At 38.4% G+C, this 14,608-nt stretch overlaps 1 protein-coding gene across 24 annotated transcripts in view; it reads left to right on the top strand.

Moving 5' to 3' along the window:
• LOC105472717 (synaptojanin 1) overlaps positions 1 to 14,608 on the top strand; it is a 102,817-nt gene that overhangs the window by 75,700 nt on the left and 12,509 nt on the right. For 15 of the 24 annotated variants that reach the window (XM_011726244.3, XM_071095634.1, XM_071095623.1 and 12 more), the window contains 8 exons: positions 1,965 to 2,043; positions 5,285 to 5,447; positions 9,022 to 9,231; positions 9,824 to 9,967; positions 10,614 to 10,652; positions 12,449 to 12,496; positions 13,741 to 13,779; positions 13,903 to 13,973. In XM_011726244.3, the coding sequence (XP_011724546.2) occupies positions 1,965 to 2,043; positions 5,285 to 5,447; positions 9,022 to 9,231; positions 9,824 to 9,967; positions 10,614 to 10,652; positions 12,449 to 12,496; positions 13,741 to 13,779; positions 13,903 to 13,973 (793 nt within the window). The remainder of the gene's footprint in view (positions 1 to 1,964; positions 2,044 to 5,284; positions 5,448 to 9,021; positions 9,232 to 9,823; positions 9,968 to 10,613; positions 10,653 to 12,448; positions 12,497 to 13,740; positions 13,780 to 13,902; positions 13,974 to 14,608) is intronic. The other 9 variants (XM_071095624.1, XM_011726243.3, XM_011726236.3 and 6 more) reach the window with 2 other exon arrangements.

Below are 14,608 nucleotides of genomic sequence, written 5' to 3'. Positions count from 1 at the left end.
ATGACAGTATACTTTGCCAAGTACAGAAAAGCCAAACCACCAGAAGCATCATGTAGACCGTGTGAGTGGGCAGCAAAGTAGCAGATAAATGTCTTCCTGAGCAAATGTGAAATACTGCACTGAGCTACAAAGAATCCAAACTGTGTAAGGGATGAAAGACTCTGATACAGGAAAGGGACTTGTCTTTATAACCCAACCTCTAAAGAACTTGTTAAATTGAAGTGAGAAGGTTTCCCCCAAATGTTTGTCATCATTAGGAAAAGTATTGGTAAGAAACTAAGGCATTAACCTAACATTATAAAACCATGGGGTGTCTCCAACCTGGAATATTCTGGTTGTTAAACCCCAAGATGACTAAGTTGGAAGAGAAAAAGCAGACACTGAAAGTCAACAAAGAGGATCTCTATAAGCAGTAAGAAGAAACTGATTATTACCTTTTAGTCTAGACTAAGCCATTAAGGAGTGAGTAAACTCTGTAAACCCCTTTATTTTTAAATAAGAGGTTCCCTGGAAATGTGTGTGGGATAAATTTAAATACATATAGATGCTTACATTAATTGAAGGAAAAGTCTAGAAGCTTTTACCATAGTGGGTAAAAGCAGGAAGAAAATACAGCTTCCAAAAGAACTTACATAAATCAATAGATATAAGAACCAGAATCCCTTGTTAAAGTTAGAAATGTGTAAGGGGCACATTGCTGATTGAGAATAAGGACAAAGATACTAGCCCTAACCCAGGACCACAAAAGTGTTGGTACCTATCAAAGAAAAAATAATGTTTGGGGTTTTAGAGGACTGGTGTGGCATAAATGTATGCTTACCGTGGTGATAATAACCTTTGGAGGAGGGATATTCTCCATTGTCAACAATCTGAAAAAGATACCTTCATGTAGTTAGGTAAGAATGGTCTCCCTGTGTATTTCAAAGAATAGCATCCTGCAATATAGCTTTATGCCAAAGAAACTGAATCAGTTGCCTGGGTCATATTTGCGGGATTGTAGAAATCTGTTCCAGTCCCTCCCGGCCCTTGATTTTACCAGGGTGAAGTACTTGTGCACACTTTTGTTTTTGGCCTTTTCCTCTTAATATTCATAATTCATACTTTGAAATCCTAGTTTAAGCAGGGGGCTAGGGGGAAAGTGATTGTGTGTGTGTGTGTGTGTGTGTGTACATGTTTTCCCCTCTCTCATTGTGGAAAAATCTGTAAAGATTTCTGAACTTGTGGTTCAACTTGCCAAATTATTTCTGTAATAGATTGATAACATAATTTGTTCTTTTTTGAATAATAACTTAATTACATACCCGTGACCCTCTTCAGAACTTGTTCTGTCCTTTTTATTTATTTTTTTTCCTCTTGAGAGTTTTATTTCAAAAGTGAAAACTTGGAATCCTATCAAAGACCATTGAAGTCCCAAAAGAGTAAATGTTTGTCAGTGACGAAAGACAAGAAGCACAACCTAAGGCTTCTTGGGGCCAGTCTGGTTTTGTTTTCTTTCACTGACAACTCTCATCTTTTTTGATCATAGGAAATTTTCTTCAGGGAAGTCACTGAGACAATGAAAATACATAGGACAGGGTTGTGAGGTCAGGAGACTTGAATCCCAGCCCTGTAACGTATTCTCCTTATAGAGTCACTTTGAACAAGTCACTTAACATCTTTCCCTTTTTGCCTTGTCAATGAAATAGAGGATTGGATGGGACTGGATTAGCAGTGATCACAAATGGAGGTGCACAGACCCATTTCTTGTGGCTGTTCCATTAACAGTATTTGAAAGAAATTGGAGTGTTTTTAGGGGAAGAGTGCCCTCTCCAGGTCACCACTAGCCCTACCTGCACTCCCTCCTTTACTTTTTACTTCCTGGCCTCTGCGGGCCTTTGTTAATTGGTAATCGTGGGAGTCGTCACTGACCTTGTTATGTCTATGATATTAATTACGGTTTTTTATTGGTTTTCTCTTTCTTAAAGATTTGTAGAAGATAAAATGTGGGTTACATTTTTGGAGGGAAGCTCTGCCTTGAATGTTCTGAGCCTAAATGGTAAAGAGGTAAGGTAGCATTTGTTGATTCTAAACCATTCTGAAATTAAATGCCTGAAGATGATAACGATGTTTTTATAGACATGCAGCAAAATTATTTAAATGGGAGCGGAAAAGACCTTATGGCATATTCGAGGAGTTATTTAATGTTTTTTATTTAGACTGGATTTCTGACTAGCCTAGGCTTATTTAGGTCTCTCCCCAGAGATATTAACTGTTGATATAGACTAAGAAGGAAACATGTTTAGCACCTAATTTGATTTATTACATTTTATGATGCAAAAAGTTTTAAAATTTTAATTGGGGGTAGTCTGGCTCATCTGTATAGTAGAAAAACGTTCTATCAAGTGAAGAAAATGCATTATTTACCAGAAAACAAGGGAGGGAGGTGCTCATTATTCCTAGGAATTTGTTTCATTGGCTTGGCTTACCTAGTTATCTTCTTCAAACATAACTAAATTAATTTCCAGAGATAACAAATCCATCCCATTGAAGTATTTCAGAAATTTTTAAGGAATGGAAATATTCCTAACCAGTGATTTGAAAAGTCATTGATGACAGAAACTTACATTGTTGGCCTGGAACAGTTTTGCCTCTCTGAAGTGCTGCACCCGTCATTTTATTCTGAACTCTTTTAGACTCAAATCCTAAATTTCTAAGTATATGGTCAGTGCACAGGATGGACTGTACTCTAGGCCTGATTCCTGCAGCACTGACCTACTCCATGAGCACTGGCCTGAGCTTCCTCTTCTGTCACATCAACTTCTTTGGAGAAAAAAAATTCTTTTTTTTTTTTTTTTTTTTGAGATGGAGTTTCACTCTGTCGCCCAGGCTGGACTGGAGTGGCGCCATCTCAGCTCACTACAAGCTCCGCCTCCCGGATTCACGCCATTCTCCTGCCTCAGCCTCCCGAGTAGCTGGGACTACAGGCGCCCGCCACCACGCCCGGCTAATTTTTTGTATTTTTTAGTAGAGATGGGATTTCACCATGTTAGCCAGGATGATCTCCATCTCCTGACCTCGTGATCCTCCCGCCTTGGCCTCCCAAAGTGCTGGGATTACAGGTGTGAGCCACTGCGCCCGGCCGAAGAAAAAAAATTCTTTATGTGTATTAGGCTGAGCGCGGTGGCTCATGCCTGTAATCCCAGCACTTTGGGAGGCAGAGACAGGCGGATCACCTGAGTTCAGGAGTGTGAGACCAGCCTGGCCAACATGGCAAAACCCCGTCTCTTCTAAAAATACAAGAAGTAGCCAGGCGTTGTGGTGGGTGCCTGTAATCCCAGCTGCTTGGGAGACTGAGGCAGGAGAATCACTTGAACCTGGATGGTGGAGGTTGCAGTGAGCTGAGATTGCACCAGTGCACTCCAGCCTGGGCAACAGAACAAGACTCTGTCTCAAAAAAAAAAAAAAAAAAATTCTTTGTGTGTATTGCTTTCAAAATAGGTTTTGTAGAGTTTCGTTTTCCTAAATGTAATACTAGTATACTCATGTAAAATAATGTATCAGGAAATACGGAAAAGAATTAAAAATAAGACCACTCACATAATCTTACCATTCTGAAGTAATTTAATCTTCATGTTAAAATATACATATATAAATACAAATGGGATTTTATACACACAGACACATTAACACAAATGGGATATGTGAATATGCAAACACAAATTGAAACCATATTATAAAGCTGTTTCTTACTACCTCTTGTGACTGTGTCAGGGACATGTTAAACAAATATGTGATTTTTAATGGCTTCATTAATTTCATTATGTGAATAAATATATACATTTATTAAACCAAACTCCTATTCATAGACATCTAGATTATTTCCTATTCTTAATTAGTAAAACCAATATTCCAGCGAACCTCTATGTATCTTTTTGAGTATTTTTTTTTTTGCCTTCTAAATTTCTTCCTTTTCATTTGGCCCTGGTCTCTATCAAGGGGATATTCCTAAGGAATTATATCTTAATTGACCATTATGGTGATAGGTATTTAAGAATGCTTGTTAGTATTTTTTGATGAATATAAAAGAATTTTGTTGACTTTAAAAAGTAATATATGACTTGTAAAGCATGTTAAGTTCTGAAATTGGATTGATTTTAGTACTTATATCTACTTAGCAAGTAAAGGATTATGAATTCTTAGGATTCTGACTTTAAAGTTCAGTGTGGATGCTAAATTACTAATAAACACAGCTGTGTCACTCAGTTCAGCAACTTTCAACCCCTCCATTATTATGCCTTCAAGGAATTCCAATATCAGTAACACTTTGAGCCAAGGAAGATCTGTACCCACAAAGGTGCCAACTGTCAGCACAGCATATTGATCACAGCTACACAGTTCATTTGCAAATACCAAAAATATTCACATCTTGTTCACATTAAGAAACTCTTCAAACAAAGGAAATTGAAACTATGTGGGAGAGAGATTAAATTTAGAAAGCAAGTCTGTTACAAGGATATGGGTTCTAAATGAGAACTCCTTTCTAGTGCACGTTTATCCTTGACCAAAGAGTCTTGCTGTTATCAGCAAGTTTTTTTGAGAGTTTTTTAAAAATACATTGACATGATGTGCTATAACTTGATTATAATGTCTTGGTTGTCTTAGATTATACTTTAGTCTAAAAGTCACCCAAATTTATAGAGAAGGTAGAGTGCCAGTTTCACAGGTAGAACTCATTGTGTTTTTAGAATGATTAATTTTTGTTGAAGATTTAAAATGGTGTTCAGTTCTTTTAATATTCTTCTGACATTTGAAATGCTAAAAGTATAGGTTAGCACTTAGCAGCTGACAGTATAGCAGCTCTCAGGACCATATGCCAAGTTAAGAAAGACCAAATGAATAGGAACAGGAAATGCATTTTAAAGATTTTCTGCTGTCTCTTTTGTAGTTGTTTCACATGGGAACAATTACTTGAATCAAAGTAAAGAAAGTATAAAGTTACATGGCAAAGTTGTTGGTGAATTTACATCTGGCCAGGAAAACATAGTTGTTATAGCAAAGGAAACTTACATCTCTGGGCAGCCTAGAAAAGATCTTTATCACCACAGGCATTTGAAGGGAGAACTGAGTAAACAAATGTTTACTTTTAAACTAGTTTAAAATTTAGTATATGTGAAAGAACTATGCTGAATTGTCTAACTAAATTAACTGTCTATACCATTGCATAGTTTAACGAAGTCAGCCTCTTTATTCCAAAATAATTAACTTTCATGTTAATCTTTATTTTATATCTCTTTTACTCCACTAGTTATTGAATCGGACTATAACTATTGCTTTAAAAAGTCCAGACTGGATCAAAAATTTGGAAGAAGAAATGAGTTTAGAGAAAATTAGCATTGCATTGCCATCGTCAACAAGCTCTACCCTGCTTGGTGAAGATGCAGAGGTTGCAGCAGATTTTGATATGGAAGGTTTGTTTCTTAAACACATTTACTTCTTGTAGTTCTAGATATATTTTCTTCCCATCTGTGAAGTCTTATTTTCCAAGTTTATCTTTCTTCTTCTTCTTGGGACGTACATAGCACTATTAATTAGAATTTATTTTGGCCAGGTGCGGCAGTTCATGCTAGCAATCACAGCACTTTGGGAGGCTGAGGAGGGTGGATTGCCTGAGGCCAGGAGTTCAAAACCAGCCTGTCCAACATGGCAAAACCCCATCTCTACTAAAAATACAAAAATTAGCTGGATGTGGTGGTGCACGCCTGTAATCCCAGCTACTCAGGAAGCTGGGGCAGGAGAATTGCATGAACCCAGGAGGCAGAGGTTGCAGTGAGCCGAGATTGTGCCACTGCACTCCAGCCTGGGCAACAGAGTGAGACTGTCTCAAAACAAAAACAAAAACAACGAATTTATTTCGCATCATATTGTGTTTATTTTGCGTATACTTTAAATGTATTTACCATTCTTCCATTCAAATATTAAGACCTTTACAAATATTAATTTATATTCTTATTGGATAAAAACCCAAATTAGTATTGTTGGTGTATGGTTTAGTCCCAATAATTAAAGTTAAGGTAAAAAAGTAGAAGTTCCAAAAGGGTATTCTAAGAACAGAAATGAGTTTAAGTAATTACTCCAAAAATTTCCTTAAACATGATTTTAAAATGCATTTGTTTGATGGCAACATTATCAAAAGAAAACAATTTTTAAATGCATTTGTTTTCTATCACAATATGCTATTCTAGCCAGTTTTTCATTAAAATGCATACCTTAGATTATAATAATATTGTAATGCCCTGTATAGCTAGGTACCACATTTAAGAGTGGAATGTCTTACAAAGTTATCTCATTTTCACATTATCTGTTCATTTGTTTACTCAGTCCACACATATTTATGTAGTGCCTTTATGCCAGATACAGCTGGGTGCTGGAGATTCAACAGCTGTGGTTCTTGCCTTTCCAGAACTTATAGCTTATTGGGTGTTACATACAAGTAAGCAGGCACTCATAATAAAGTGAAATAAATGTGATAATGAATGGTTTTGTGGTAGCTCATCGGAAAGGTGCTTAACCTGGATTTGGGAAGTTGGGCAAGGTTTCCCAGAGGAATTGAAATTTAAGTTGAGAATCCAAAGACTCGGGGAGAATGGGATTAACACTATAGAGGAGTGATCCAAGAAGAAAGCATGTGCACAGCCCAAGCCGGGAGAAAGAGGATCCACATGGATTATGCAGGGATGTTTGTGAGGGAGTAAATGAAGAAAATAAATGCAGAGAGAGAAGTAGGTGCAGGATGGAAGATGAATTTTGTTTTGGATATGTTGAATTTGAGATGTTCATGGAGTCAATCAGACATGAGTCTGGTGCTCAGGAGAGAGCTCTGGAGTCAAGGAAGCTCTAATGGCCTGCAAAGTGATGGGCATTTATTAATATAACTTGGCCAACAGGATTATAACGAGACAGAATAAATTGAATATTGAGAAATATAGTCCTGGGATTGAGTATGTGGAAATACAGAGTTTAAATATAGACAGAAGAAGGCTGCCCATGAAAAGAAAATGAGAAGAAACAATGTCAATTGTTCAGAAATCTCAAAGAGCCAAGAGAAATTCATGGCTTAAAAATCAAGGAAAGAAAGTAGAGCATGGAAGGGGAGTAGTCACTGGTGTCTTGTGCCACAGAAAGATGAGAAGAAATGAGGACGGAAACGTGTCCTTCTGATTTAATAACAGGAAGGGAAGCTGTTATTGACATTTCATGAGAATGATCCCAGGAGTGGTGAAGCCAGATGGTGGTAAATTGGTATGGATGGAAGGTAAAGAAGTGGAGAAAAGGGTCTGTAGACAACTCTTCTAAGGAGGTTTGGGGGAAAAGAGAAGAGGGCAATTGCTCTAGGAAGATTGGAGGTCCTAGGGTGGTGTTTTTGGGTGGAAGAGGCTTGAGAATGCACAGTGCTAATGGAAAAGTAGAGGAGAAAGGGCTGATGGTTTGAGGGAAGGGCACAGCAGAATAGTAGAGCAGTGTCACTGAGAAAACTAGGCTGGGTAGGGTCCATTTGTTCCATCCTCAAATACCCACGTGACAACCATGTAATGAGACTGCAGCTTGGGGGCAGGCTGTTGAAGCAGGGGTTCCCATCTTAAGACTTCTCTCTTCTCTGTGATGTGTTGAAGTTATCTGCAGGAGTGGGACAGCCCACAGTTTCAGGAGGGTTGAGGAGTTTTGCAGTAAAGCTCCTGAAGAGCAAAGGGTGAGGGGAAGAGCAAACCAGGAAATCATGGAATTGCCAGGCACTTTAGGAGCCCAGAAGAGACTGAAAAGCATGATTTCAAATGTGACTGCAGTTGTCAGGACTGGGTGGTTTTCTTTAGCAGAGGCAGTCAGAAGTCCAAGTGCTACCACAGAAAGATTAAACAGGGGAATCAGTGCAGGGATGGGGTTATGTCAAGCACGTGCAATGGAAGAAGAACGAAGTAGGGTAATGTTTGAGATGGAAAACCATAGAATCTGAAGTACGTACAGAAGAAAGCAGAATCTGATGGAGGTCAGAGTTAGAGAGATCAAGCCCTGGCTTCTGAAGAAATCAAAAGAAGAAAGAGTAGCCAAGGGAGAGAACTGAAAAGCTGGGAGGCCAAAGTCAGAATGAAGCTTTTGAGTTTATTATTTCAGAGGAGTGCAGTTCTGAGGGGTGTGGGTTAGGAGTGGAGGTGAATGTCAGTAAGGAAAAGACCAAGGCATTTTGTTATTGAATGAGTTGTCCACATGGACTTTGATGCCACACAGAAAGATGGTGCGGGACTTGACTTACAGTCTTGCTCTCTGCTTAGTCCTCAATGAGTGGGTTCAGGAAATGGAAGAATGGACGTTGGAGATGACTATAGCAAGTGGGGGTAGAGGGTGTTACATAAATTCCTGATGGCGTAGCCTCAGAGCAGTAGGACTTTTCGTTCAGGGTGGAAGACTAATGTTCTGGAATGGCAGTTAGGTTGCAAGGGTTACCTTGACCCCACTTTCCTACCCAGAAGTAAGTGGAGATGAGGAGACCCTGGGGGAGAACTAGTGTTTGCTTAAAGCAAAGAGGGTCTTTGTGGGGTGAGGGTGGCAGGGAGGAGCCTTCTGGGGGAAGGCTGTGTGGCTCCTGAGAGCTTGTTGACTCTAAGGCTGGACCTGGGTTGGGCAAGAGAGTGGGGCAGTTCCATAGAGCACAGTAGACAGGTTTGGAAGGAGAGCAGGAAACTTGAGTTGGCTTGTACTGGAGAAGCTGCTCTGGGGCATATTGATAGCCCATTGGGTCACCCCAGCTCCAAGTGGTTGGTCACCTGGCATCTTATTGCTCAGAGACAATAGATATCTTCACATCTTCTGAAACAGCATTTCTACTAATTCTGGTTTTATACACGCCTTCATGCTTAATCCATGTGTGTTTGCAATGTCATAATGTTCATATTTGTTTTGTGTATTTTAACTCTTTAAAACCTAAGGTGAAAAAAAATCTCTGAGCAAATTAAAATGGAGTTATCTCTGATCAAGCCTGCTTTTCCTTAGGTGATGTTGATGACTATAGTGCCGAAGTGGAGGAACTTCTTCCTCAGCATCTCCAGCCATCTTCAAGTTCCGGCCTTGGTACTTCCCCCAGCTCTTCACCCCGAACTAGTCCCTGCCAGTCACCTACGATATCAGAGGGTCCGGTACCTTCCCTTCCCATCAGACCAAGCCGAGCACCGTCAAGAACTCCTGGGCCCCCCAGTGCACAGAGTATGCATTTTATTTGAAAGTTCGGTATGGCTTCCTGTAGCCAATGTGCTTGATGTTGGAGAGTCATCGTTTAAGTTTTATACCTCGGTGCTAAAGTGTACCCTGTTTTCTCCGGTACAGAAGAGGAAAACTTGTAGATGATTAGCTCTCAATGGAAAGGAAATTTGTTATAACTGTCACTAGATGAAAATTGTTCTTAATCTTTTTTCTATGTGGTTTGGTTTGTCTGTGTCTTACAACTGACGATTTTCTATGGTATGAACCCATAACTATTTGGGCTTTTTCTTCTCTCTCCTGGCCAGACTGCAGAATGACCTAACTCAAACAATAGTTTGTGCCACATCAGGGCCACTTAGTAGGTTAGCTTTCAGCACCTGAGGCCTAGGGAAGACGTCAGCACAGAGGTAGCATTATTGCTGCCATGGTACCAGAGGGCAGTTTAATGGTAGACTGCTTTTGTTATTCATACTGAAAATACATGCCCTTTTTTTACACCATTGTGCACATTTGATAGAACATTACACATATATATATTCCCTTCTGTCAACAGCTACTTGGAACCTGATCTTCTTACCTCCTTTGTGCTTTTTAGGTTTTCCTATTGACGCGCAGCCAGCAATGCCGCTGCCACAGAAGGACCCCGCCCAACCCTTGGAGCCCAAGCGGCCGCCACCGCCCCGCCCTGTTGCCCCTCCCACACGCCCGGCTCCCCCACAGAGACCTCCTCCGCCTTCAGGTGAAAACCTTTTATTTCCATTTCTGCTAGATGTAAAATTCTTCACTCTGTTTTAAAGTGTTTTGCATGTCTTCCAATCTCTAGCTTCTGGATTTTACTGGGATTTTTCTTCTATCATTGTTGCTATTTGTTAGCTTTTCTCTAAAGAACATCGTAGTCGCAACAGACATGGTAGAGTGTTTGCAAAGTAGATTCCTCTAAGGTGTTTTCACAGCTGCCTTTAGCTGCCTTCTCACCAGCCAGCCAGAGAGGTTTATTTTGTTTTTGCTAATTTGATCTAGTTATGCATGTAAACTGTTCTTAGGTAAATTTAGGTTTAATTTTTTTCAAAATCCTCATTTCTGGATGATTTATAAGCATGAAATCATTAAAATATGCTAATTTCTGTAAAATGTATAATTAAAACTGGAGAGCATACGTATTAATGTACAATTGTATATATTTGTTTAATGTTCTTTTAAATTAAATATAATGCTGTTACTTCAATTATAAGCATATGCATTGAATAATAGTTTTTATAGTACCTAGATAATATGTAATTCCTGCATGATACTTGACATCACGGATACTATAGCAATCTTTGACATCTCACTTATGTATTTAATGTCATTTCCTTTCTACTGCCTATTTTCTTATGAACTATAAGGGGCCAGGAGTCCTGCACCCGCTAGAAAGGAATTTGGAGGTAACCATTTACATTTGTTAGCATGTGTGAATCGTGGTTCATTAATGTTTTGGAGCTTGATCCCTACAACTGAAAGACATTTTAGGTTTGTTTGATAAAAGTCAAAATGAATGACATTCCAGTCTAAAACTAATCCACAAATAAAACTAATAAAGGCTTTCATTTCCCAGATAGGCTGGGATTGTTCATCAGGCCTAATAATTTTTTTTTAAATAAATGTGGTTGATTCATTTACAAAGATTTAATACCTAAAAGTTATATTAATTTTAAAAGTCACTCAGGTACAGTAAATACAGAACATTTCCCAAGTATTTGATTAGTGATACATTTATTTTCTAGTGGAAAAGCTTGTGGATTAGCAAAGAACTGTATGATTTTCTTTTCATTTCTTTATAAGGAAATTTTTATTCACAATGGGTCACTTTTTGTTTGAAGTATAGTTTATTTGGTTTAGGTGAAAATTCACAGAGCTCAGTTGGAGTTATACATTTGACAAGTTTATTTATTCTAATTCTCAAGAAAAGATGAGGTGAGTTTTCACAATTCCTCAGAAGAATTTTTACAAATCCGATGTTGCTAAGGCTCACTGTGCATGTGTAGCTGGTCTGTTTCTATTGTAGCTTGCCTAGTGACATGACTGAGCGATTCAGGTCTTCCTACAGACCGACTTTGCCTGTGTGTAGATCTTAATGACTGCGTGTGATAAGAATAGCTTAATTATTTCAGCATTACAGCTTCTGCCAAATACAGCTAAGTGATCATTTTTCCATTGACCTACAGAAAACATTTAATTTTTCCCTTTTCAAGCTCCTGCTTTTTTTTACATTTCCATGATAATTTTTCTTATATTCTGCTTTAATTAGGAAAACATCCTGTAAAAAAATAAATTTAAAATGGATCTGTCATAAGTTATATTAGCAAACCAGTGGATTACAGTGAAATCTGTCTTAATTTTAAAAATTGCTCCCCTTCATAATTCTTTTGTAAGCAGTGTTTGCAACATGTTTTTTCATCCTGTAACCAATAATTCCTTTACGTAATTATAGTACATTAGAGTTTTTAATATTAATGCATCAAAAACTAACTTCAAAAGACTTACGTAGTCTCATAGAAATTTATGATTTCTTTCCTTTTGACTATCAAATATCAGAGTTTTTACGTGCTCTGGATATAAGGAGTAAGATGATTTTTATTTTTTTTTATTTTTTTTTTTGAGACGGAGTCTCGCTCTGTCGCCCAGGCTGGAGTGCAGTGGCGCGATCTCGGCTCACTGCAAGCTCCGCCTCCCGGGTTCACGCCATTCTCCTGCCTCAGCCTCCCGAGTAGCTGGGACTACAGGCGCCCACAACTGCGCCTGGCTAATTTTTTGTATTTTTAGTAGAGACGGGGTTTCACCGTGGTCTCGATCTCCTGACCTTGTGATCCGCCCGCCTCGGCCTCCCAAAGCGCTGGGATTACAGGCGTGAGCCACCGCGCCCGGCCAGGAGTAAGATGATTTTTAAAGCAAAGGGCTTCATCAAACGTATTTTTAAATTCTTTACTGGTAGTAATTGTATATATAAAAAGAAAACTGTCGTCCTGTTTCTACTCTTCTGTTGGAGTAAAGGGAGGATTCAGGTTTAGGCCAAGCATCTGAAGTCACTTTGGTTTGTATTGATATCTTTGAAGAAATTTAAAGCAATAAAAGAGCCCTTTTGCAAAAGTGAGTTTACTATGGAAATTGTCTTGTGTGCCTGCCTTTCATTCTGTGATGTGGGCCCTGAACAATATATAGCTTCTGTTCTTTCTCTAAAAAGGTATTGGAGCCCCTCCCAGTCCTGGGGTAGCTAGGAGAGAGATGGAAGGTAACAAGACTCTTGCATTATAGAAATGGTTCTCTCATTTTATTTCTCAGTGTCAGTGCCCCACCCCCCAGTGTTTACAGGCATACTAAATCTTTTCTTGGTCCAGCTGTAAACTTCTCTTTCCCCTCCTTATGTATATCTTGTATTTTTTCCTCTCTTCATTCTATGTCACCTATAGTTTCTAATGGATATCCATTTAATTTCCCTGAGATCCTTAGTGGTGTTTGTACTCTGTTTCATATATAGTTTATGTATGTCCAGGTTGTGAAATTACTGTTTAAGAATGTCTTCAAAATTCTTTTCAGAATAAGTAAAATATTTAGAAATGTACTTTACTAATCTGAAGTTTTAAAAATTAATGATTATAATAAACCCTATTAATTCAGATCCAAGAATATAGTATTTTGTAGTTGATTTCAGATAACATAGCTATTTTATAGATTAGCACTGAGCCAAATTTGTTTAAAAGACCTTTAAGACTAGTGGCCATTTGTTATGATTTTAGTTATTAAAAAAAAGGCTGATATATTTCTTATAACAATTGTACTTGAATTTCTTTACAAGAAGGAGAGTTTATCTAAGATGCTGCCCTTGATAGTCACTTCTACTCCTTTTGGCCCCAAGAGTAATTTATTTCATTTTATCCTTAAGCTACCATTCTTATGAGTTTGAACATATTTTTAACACTGTCTTCCATAAGGCAGATACTTGGTAATGACATATGCCTGTCTTCTGTCTTAATGATAGGATTTTGTTATAGAAATCCGAAAGATCTCATCATAAGATAACCTTGTCCACAATGACATCCACAGTGTGAAGCCCTAAAGTAGTGCTACTAGGAGCCTCTTGTGTAACTTGACAAATGCAGTCCTGTCTGTTGCTCAGGAGCCACTTGTCTGCCAGACTCGAAGGGGCAGCAGTGCCACATCTTGTGACCATTCGCACAGCTGGCTGTATGTTTTCAGGGTTCACAAAAGAGAGCTCTATGGGGAATGCCACCCTAAAAGTGGCCCCATGAGTGAGATATCAAACTAAAGTCACCACTTGTCTCCCATAAAAGTCTCTCTAAATATTGTAATTTTTCTCTTTTTTGGAGTATTTCATTCAGGACTGATAATACCCTTCATCATTATCCAAAGCCCCCATTTCTTCTGGTAATGAAGCAGAACAGCAAGCTGATGTTATGCAATATTGCTTAATTGTTAACTTGCAACTAATTGTTTTTTTCCCTTCTTGCTTCAAAGCACCCAAAAGCCCTGGAACAACACGGAAAGATAACATAGGTAAAAACACTTGAATGTAGCTATTCACCCTCAAAACTGGACCATGAAATACACACTTGGAATATAAGTACATGGTTTCTTTTTTATTGTTTTAAACTTAAATATATGATGTCTTTGTTCCAGGACGCAGTCAACCTTCACCTCAAGGAGGACTTGCAGGCCCAGGACCTGCTGGATACAGTACAGCCAGACCGGTAGGTAAGACCTTGCCTGGAGCCAAGGGGTCTGGGCTTTAAGTCCTGTTTACTACTAGTCAGTTCTGTTACCTTGGAGAAATCATGTGACCTTCAAGGCCTCAGTTTCCTCGGCTCTAAAATGAGGGGATCGCACTTGATGATTGCCCAACTCTCTAACATTTTAACACACTCTTCAAAAATAACCAATGCCATTATTTGGATAAAAGTGATAGACTTAAAACAATTATGGTCACTAAGTAAATATCTTAAGAGTCTCAGTATATGAGGAGATGATGGATTTGGGCAGCTTTTTATCATTTTACCTAAGTAATGAAGATATAAAGTAATCCTTCTTTAAAAAAGGATTTTAATTACATTTCAGGAAAAAAAATAAATACAGTATAGTAAAACTGGTTCCAAAGGTTTTTTTTCTCTTTTTGTTTTTTTTCTTGATCAGATTCATCATATTCCGTAAAGGTGTTAGAAATAGGAGGGTTGATGGTGTTGCAGGATTTTTCTCTACCTGATGAATGTGTCTTTTCTGTATGTTTATATGTTCTCTTATACACGTAGGTTTTTTATTATTTGAAAACTTTCTCTGGACTGTAACAGGTAATCAAGAACAGAGAGAAAGAGCAAATAAAAACCAGTAA

This window comes from Macaca nemestrina, chromosome 4, assembly GCF_043159975.1.
Source record: "Macaca nemestrina isolate mMacNem1 chromosome 4, mMacNem.hap1, whole genome shotgun sequence".
Classification (NCBI taxonomy): Eukaryota; Metazoa; Chordata; class Mammalia; order Primates; family Cercopithecidae; genus Macaca; species Macaca nemestrina.
Note: the sequence above shows the minus strand (reverse complement) of the source record. Positions and strands in the feature narration are given on the sequence as shown.